Source organism: Orycteropus afer, unplaced genomic scaffold (assembly GCF_000298275.1).
Source record: "Orycteropus afer afer isolate SDZICR_OR568_19922 unplaced genomic scaffold, OryAfe1.0 scaffold00483, whole genome shotgun sequence".
NCBI lineage: Eukaryota > Metazoa > Chordata > Mammalia > Tubulidentata > Orycteropodidae > Orycteropus > Orycteropus afer.
In genome coordinates, this window is record NW_006922070.1 from 7,755 (window position 1) to 16,131 (window position 8,377).

An 8,377-nucleotide genomic window follows, 5' to 3' on the forward strand; every position below is an offset into this window, starting at 1 on the left:
CATCTTTCTTCTGCAGAGCCAAAGGTAAGTTCAAACTACCAACCGAGCTTGGTTAGCAGCCAGGTGCTTAGCCACTGGGCAACCAGGCTTCCTTGTGACCCTATAAAGCTCCCTAAATCTAGAAAGAGAAAGATACGTTTTGGGAAGGCGGGTAGTCATCTCTGACTTTGATAAAGAAATGTACCTTTTCTGTGACATTGATAAAGCTCTCTCTTTGTAACTGGTTCCAGAATTTAAACTCACTCAGTTTTATCTTAATTGTCCTGTACGCATATCCTATATGCATATACATATATGCATATATATATATAGGACAATTAAGATAAAACTGAGTGAGTTTAAATTCTGGAACCAGTTAGAAAGAGTTTTATAAACAATGCCATAGAAAAGGTAGATTTCTTTATCAAAGTTGGCGATGACTACCCGCCTTCCCAACATGTATCTTTCTCCTTCTAGATTTAGGGAGCTTTATAGGGTCACAAGGAAGCCTGGATGCCCAGTAGCTCTGGTAGCATAGTGCGTAGGGCATTTGACTGCTAACCAGAAGGCTGACGGTTCAAACCCACCAGCCACTTCTTGGAAGGAAGGTTGGGCAATCTACTTCCATAGTGATACAGCCTCAGAAACCCAAAGAGGGGTCACTATGAGTCAGATCTGACTCGATGGCAGTGAAGTTTGTTTGTTTTGTTTTTTTAACATGTATATGCAGGGAGTTCTGGTGGCATTTTTTGTTGTTGTTTTTGCTTTGGGTATGTATATGCACCTCAAAGTATAAAATTTATATGAGAATATCATAGCTCTAATTGAGAATATAATATAACAACTTTGTTTATGTTAATGTTTGAATTGTGGACAAAAAAATTGGATTTTGAGGTTGAAAGAACCACAGGTTTAGAATAGGGTACATATTGCCATTTTTTAGATCTTTTAAGTGAGTAATTGTTTTTTTGCATATGTATTTAAATATGTTTTTGATCTATTTTATAAATAATTGGTTTACCTATTGATCTGTATTTATGATGCATTATGTCATAGGAATTAAATCAAATGCTTTCAGAAACACCACCAGTTTGGAAAGGATCATCAAAGCTATTTCGAAATCTTAAAGAAAGAGGTAAGCTAATTTTAGTATTTATGCTTTTTAATATTGACACTATATTGTTTGTACTATTTATACATGCATAATTTCCTCATAAAAATATTTTAAATATATATGTTGTTGTTGTTGTTGTTATGTGCCGTTGAGTCGGCCCCGACTCCTAGCAACCCCTCCTTGGGTTTCCGAGGCAGTATCACTACGGAAGTAGGATTGCCCAACCTTCCTTCTGAGGAGTGGCTGGTGGGTTTGAACCACCAGCCTTCTGGTTAGCAGTCAAGTGCTTTAGCCACTATGCTACCAGAGCTCTTTAAATATATATATATATATAAATATTTATATGAGTTAGTATATATAGGGAAAAGATTGAAAAGGAAAAGACCAAAAGGTTAATAATAATTTTTTAGAGGGATAATGTGATTAATGTTCCTAATTATTTACAATAAAATTAACTTTTACAATTAAAAAATAAACATTTTTTAACCATATTGGAAAGTATAGGTTATATGTGTGTATATATATGTTATATGTATGTATACATTTTTCAGAAATACTGGATCTCCAAATACCTGTTTTTGTTTGTTCCATTTTCCAGAGAAATTACAGATAATCTTAAATATAATCATTGTGAAAATAATTTTTGCATGTTTCTTTAAAAAAAAAACAAAAAAACTCACTGCCATCAAGTTGGATCAGACTCATAGCGACCCCTCCTTGCGTTTCTGAGACAGTATCACTATGGAAGTAGATTGCTCAACCTTCCTTCTGAAGAGTGGCTGGTAGATTTGAATCATAGCCAGCCTTCTGGTTAGCAGTCAAATGCCTTAGGCATTACGCTACCAGAGCTCCCTCTTTTAAAAATAGTGCTCATTTAGCCCCAACACTAATGTGACTGTTATGTACATGAAGAATGTTAAAATGTCAAACAACTTGTTAAATACATATTTACCACAATTAATTTTTTTGTTAAAAGGACTCACTGAAAAATCCACCAGTTTCAACTTACCCTATTATCCATATCCGTACATCCAACTCAGTTCTTTAATTCATACAGTTCATAATTCATTTTTTGTAATTAAATAGATAGGGCTTTTATCCCAGTGTTCTTTCATACTTATACTTATTTTTAGCAATAAATAAGGAGCTCTGGTGGCATAGTGCCTAAGGCATTTGACTGCTAACTGGAGGGTTGGCATTTCAAACCCACCAGCCACTCCGTGGAAGGAAGACTGGACAATCTACTTCCACAAAGATTTACCACCTTGGAAATCCAAAGCAAGGGGTTGCTTTGAGTCAGAATCGACTCGATGGCAGTGGGTTTTTTTTTTTTTTTGGTTATAGTAATAAATGATGCATAAAATCTTTTTAACCTTATAATTTAACCTATGATTCCTCAGAACTCATACTTTTTATATTCTCAGCATAAGAATAATTAAAATATTAGACAAATGATATGTTTATTTTTCTGATTCATCAATTTTAACCCATGTTAGTTTGAAATGTGTCTACATTAGCATGAAGCCAAATGCTCAAAAGAAGTAGTTATGATTCATGTATTTTATCTAAGTAGAATTAGAAATTAAAATTACTTCTACTTGGTATCCAAAAAACCAAACCAAACTCACTGCTGTCGAGTTGATTTGATTCACAGTGACCCCTCCTTGGGTTTCCGAGGCCGTATCTCAACAGAAGTAGATTGCCCAATCTTCTTCTGACGAGTAGCTGGTGGGTTTGAACCTCCAGCCTTCTGGTTAGCAGTCAAATGCCTTAGGCACTATGCCACAAGAGAATCTAAAAAAAACAGACACTTTATCTTTTATTGTATACTTTTCATAAAAGTTTTAAAAAGAAATTTTCTTCTGGAGGTTGTCTTAAAGATTATCAGTCTGGTCATAGAGTGAGTGGTATAATAGGTCAGGAAAATTCAAAGCTATGAATGATCAGGTAAACCTGATGAATTTTAAAAAATATTTCCTTAATATCTTTCATGGGAAAGTATGAATTCTATCAAATATAATCTGAGATAAATAAATGCATGCAATAAGGAAAGTCTTTTTAGTTGAGAGGACTTTAATCTGAAAGCCCTGGATTTAGATATTTTCTGATCCTTCTGATGTTACATGCATATTTTCATATCCCCACACCAACCCTTATGGGTTATTGTTGTTGTTGTTATGTGCTGTCAGTCAGACCCAACTCATAGCAACCCTCCTTGGGTTTCCGAGGCAGTATCACTACAGAAATAGATTGCCCCATCTTCCTTCCGAGGAGTGGCTGGTGGGTTTGAACCACCAGCCTTCTGGTTAGCAGTCAAGTGCCTTAGGCACTATGCTATCTCTATTCAATACTGTCCAGTAGAACTGCCTGTAGTAATGGAGCTGTTCAATTTCCATGTGTAATCGCCAATATGGTAGCCACTAGCCAAAAGTGGCTGTTAAGCACTTGGAATATTGTTAGTGTAACCAAGGAAGTGAATTTTAATTTTTTTTTGAGTTTTACTTACCCACATATGGATATCTAATAAGACAGTGCAAATCTATGTCATATTGATCAGATTTATCAAGGTAATCCATCATCCCAGAAAGTTTTAAAGCCATTAAATTTGGTGAAGTAAAGAAGTACACCAAAACTAATTTTATTAGATTAAATGGCAAAGAAATTTTAAAGCTAAATTTTCAGAGCTGTTGCTGATTAATTTTTAAATGAAATTTATCTGATTCATAAAAATTATTATTTGTTGTTTATATTTTGTGGAAACAGTGTTATAGAGTTAGTTATAACAGTCAGCTATAATGTATCATGATACAGCAACTAAACAGCTTATTGTTTATAAGGAACACCTTTTAAAAATTTTTTTCATTGTCTTTTCTAAAGAAATTTAGTTGGCATCTTTCTAATCCCGTTTGTAAACATCACAATATTACTATATGCTTTAGATGTATTTTTATTCTTTGATTCTGAGTAGTCTTAAAATAATTGAAAGATTAGTCTTAGCGTTTTCCATTTTTGTAATTGAGAAGTATTAAAAGTCTTCAGATTCAGAAGTATTTCTCTTCTCCTTCATCATTTTTATTAAATTATATCATAGGGTTTACTTGTTCTCCTTCCCTTTGGATTATGCCGCCTCAAAAACCAGTTAATTCTTAAGTTAAATTTATCTTTTTCATAAAGATATTTTAAATAGAGAATTATGTTCCTGATTGAAAAAAAAAAAAGAAAAAGTTCTATAGCGGGCCTGCCATGATGATTATGACCAGGACTCTCCCTGTTAAATATTCTTTTGCTTGGGAAAATCTTTAACTAACAGTTGAAAGTTATTGAACTTCTTTGTTTATACCAACCAATATCTCTATGAATTCTACCAGATCATTTAGAGTACCAGTCATTGAGATGAGATTGAAGAGGCAGGAGTCCCATTTCCGATCCAATTTCCCTTTCTTATTTCTTCATTTATACTTTTTTTTTTTTTAAGTGATCCCTATGGAATCTAAATATTTTATCTTTATAGACAATGACCATTCCAGAATCTTTCTACCATAACATTCATGGCAATCAGCCACAACTATCTGTGTATAGGTCACAATATTCTAGTATAAACAAAAGAAGGGAATGCTTTCAAGGCCTCATAGCTAGTTCCTTCTTCCTTCGTGTCTTCTGACAAACTGCCTGACGGTGGTTCCTCTTCTCTTTGTTCTGTGACAAAGAGGTACCTTCAAAGAACATCAGGTAAAATAGTATTTTAATTTCACAATCTCATTATTGAAGTTTTCTTATACCCTTTTACCCAATGTAAGGACTATCTCATATTTAGATAAGTGTTATAGGCTTATTCTTGAATTTGATTTTCTTACTATCCACTTGTAATCCAAAAGCAAAAATTGTAGTAACATAATGTGTGTATTTGTTTACTACAAACAAATACCTTTTTAAAATTTGTTATTATGGGATTACAGTGAACTCAGGATATGATATACAAAAAGGGTTGTTGTTGTTGTTATGTGCTGGCGAGTCGGACCTGACTCATAGCGACCCCTCCTTGGGTTTCCGAGAAAGTATCACTACAGAAGTAGATTGCCCCATCTTCCTTCTGAGGAGTGGCTGGTGGGTTTGAACTGCCAGCTTTCTGGTTAGCAGTCAGGTGCCTTAGCCACTATGCTACCAGAGCTCCCACAAAAAGGGTAAGCCATTTAATTAAAATAAAAACTTCTTAGAAGAATACATTTAATAGAAGCATTAAGTTTGTCAAGAATAATAAATGATGAAAGGAGAAAAGTGTTAACTATGGAGCTCTTCACAATGTTAATTATCTCTAACATTTTTATTTTATGGTAAGTTTATATATTAAAAACTAGCAACAAGTTTAATATTTATAACTCTTAAGTAAACATTATAGTTATTATAGTTGTGCTTTTTTTTTACAAATATATTTGAGCAATAATAGGATTTTGTATAGGTTTCTGCAGAGACATAATTTTGTTGCTTGTTTCGTTGTGATTTTATAATAGTAATTTAGTACAATTTATAACAATATTTAGTGCACCTGCTTTAAAGCTATGTTATTTCATGCTTTATTGCTATTGTGAGAATAATATTTTACTTTGATAAATATGAAGTTAAAGTAGTTTTTTATAATCATCATAATTGATATTATTTTTCTTCTAGGTGTAATTTCTTATACAGAATATCTTTTTCTTTTATGTATTTTAACAAGTAAGTATACTCATTAAATCTATTGTGTATGCAATTTTCATATTTAATCTGAATCTTAGAAAGCAAATCTTTCTTCAGTTGTTGAAAATCACTTTAGGTATATCCATGCTGTTTTACAAAATTCATATCCAAACGCCACACAAAAAAATGCTAAGCATAGCACTATCAAGAGTCAAAAACATAAATAATATTATGGCTTATCATATAAAATGCTCATAAATTATAAATTTTATGTCATATATCAATACTTGCTTTAATGTAAAATAAACCCTAGGGGATGGGCTCAGGAAGTATATAAGTGCTAGTACTGTTCAGTTAGTAATTGGTCTACTTGAGATTGTTCTAGACTGGAAAGCTGTAATGATGATGCAAGTTCTAATCAATGATGAACACTACCATAAGAATTAGAGGAGTGGATGTCAATAGGTCTCACAGACTTGTAAAGTTACCTAGTTAACCAGAACACCTTAACGCTTAACATTTGCTTATCAGAAATGATGTAACTTTTCCTTTCTTTAGGGAGTAGTAATCAAAGTTTAGGTCTCTAAAATGCATGCAAGAAATGAGCTTGCACAAAAGACTAGTATCCATTTCTGTTCTTCCAGAGGCAGCTGTTACTGGTTAGGAAACTAGCACTATATGCTTCTCCATTGCCAGGTTCAAAATTTCACGACAGGTTGTGGCAAGTGCATCTGTGGGAGGTCCTTTTTTAAACTTATTGCCGGTCATCTCCAAAGGTCAAATGTTTTGAGAAAGGCATGCACACTGAGAAGCTCTTTAAAGGATGCTTTCAAGTTTACTTCTGTCATGTTTTCTTCTTTGTGCTTTAGAAGTAAAGGGGAAAAAGGATTGAACCTTAGAAAGTTCATAAAATTGAAGCAGTTAATAATATATGAAAGTCTGTCTTTCTCAGAAAAGGAAATTATTCCTTGTTTTTTGGAGACATGGGAATTAATTTATTCAAGCTTCTTACTTTATATTTCCCTTTTGAAGTCTCTAAAGTTTAAGCCCCAAAATAGGAACTATTTATGGAAAATGTCAAATATTTTCCTTTTGCTTCTTGTTTCTTGGTGTTAGAATTTATACATGAAATAATTATCTTAAAAATTGGCTGCCTTACCTCAGTGCTCTACTCATTGATTTATTACCTTAAAGCAATTTCTACACTATTAACCACAATGTCTTTTTTTTAAAAAAAAAAAGTTCATCATTTTGTATTCTATCATATTGCTTGACATTTATTTTTGTAGGTCATTTTGGAATCAGAACTGGGACTGGTTCATGGACGAGTCACATTTTTTTTTCTGGTGCTCTATAAATAGTTGAACATACTGAAAATATATCAGATATGATCAGCTGACATTTTCCTTTGAAACAAACTGACAAACTTCAGATAAGAAAGAGAAATACTTACTTTTAGAAGAGAAAGAGTCAAATTTTTTGTTGTTGATATTCAAGGAGTCTTGCACAAGCACTTTTAAATTGTATTGTTACCAAGTTTATTACTAAATATGTTAATGTATGAACCAGTGATATGTATACTTCTGTATAACTCATTGTATTTTAACTAATTATAACATGTTATTTTTAATATTCTTGGATGGAGAAAGTATTTCTGCACAGAATATGAGTAACAGTTTACAACTAATGTGAACTTTAGCTTGAAAGCACATTTTTCCATTTCATGAATACTTTTTGTATTTTTTCTGGCAGAGCCACATGCAGGTTTTAGAATAGCTTTCAACATGTTTGACACTGATGGCAATGAAATGGTGGATAAAAAGGAATTTTTGGTGGTATGTATATGATATATACATATGATGTATATGATAAGTGAGAATGACCACACTTTGTCTCACCTACTTTGGTCATGTAGAAGGGACCAGTCTCGAGAAGGATATCATGCTTAGTAATATAGAGGGCCAGCACAAAAGGGAAAGACCCTCAACAAGATGAATTGACAGAGCAACTGCGATGGTGGGCTCAATTATGGCTATAATTGTGAGGATGGTGCAAGACCATGTTGTGTTTTGTTCTGTTGTCCATAGGGTCTCTCTGTGAGTGGGAAGGGACACAATAGCACCTAACACCAACATGTGATATGCTGGATTTTATCAATTGTTAAACATTATATTTTTTAGGCTTTTGTGTTACTGAGAATACTACCGTAAAAACTGTAAAGGGAAAATAATGAAAAATTTATGCTTTCACCTTAAATTTGTAAAGAAGGATATACTCATGTACTTTGATTTCAACTCATAATAACCCTCATTGGGTTTCTGAGGCAGTAAGTCTTTACCGAAGTAGATTGTCCCATCTTCCTTCCACAGAGTGGCTGGTGGGTTTGAACCACCAGCCTTCTAGTTAGCAGTCAGATGCCTTAGGCACTATGCCACCAGAGCTCCTTTTAATATTTATGTTATTACAATATAAATTATGTTCAGTGTGTGAAGATGATTGTAATTGTGTATATGTTATCTGGAAATTCAAAATGTGTCAGATATTTTCTTCTGTGGGGATAACTGGCAATTCTGAGTTTATCTATGCCCCATTAATTAATTTTTTTTTTTT

The 8,377-nt window shown here is 33.1% G+C and overlaps 1 protein-coding gene across 1 annotated transcript in view; it reads left to right on the plus strand.

Annotated features, from left to right (window-relative positions):
• Positions 1–1,035: 1,035 nt before the first annotated feature.
• MICU3 (mitochondrial calcium uptake family member 3) overlaps positions 1,036–8,377 on the plus strand; it is a gene marked incomplete at its 5' end in the record, with an annotated part of 88,548 nt that continues 81,206 nt past the window's right edge. The window contains 3 exons of the mRNA XM_007954954.1: positions 1,036–1,114; positions 5,759–5,806; positions 7,520–7,602. Of these exons, the coding sequence (XP_007953145.1) occupies positions 1,036–1,114; positions 5,759–5,806; positions 7,520–7,602 (210 nt within the window). The remainder of the gene's footprint in view (positions 1,115–5,758; positions 5,807–7,519; positions 7,603–8,377) is intronic.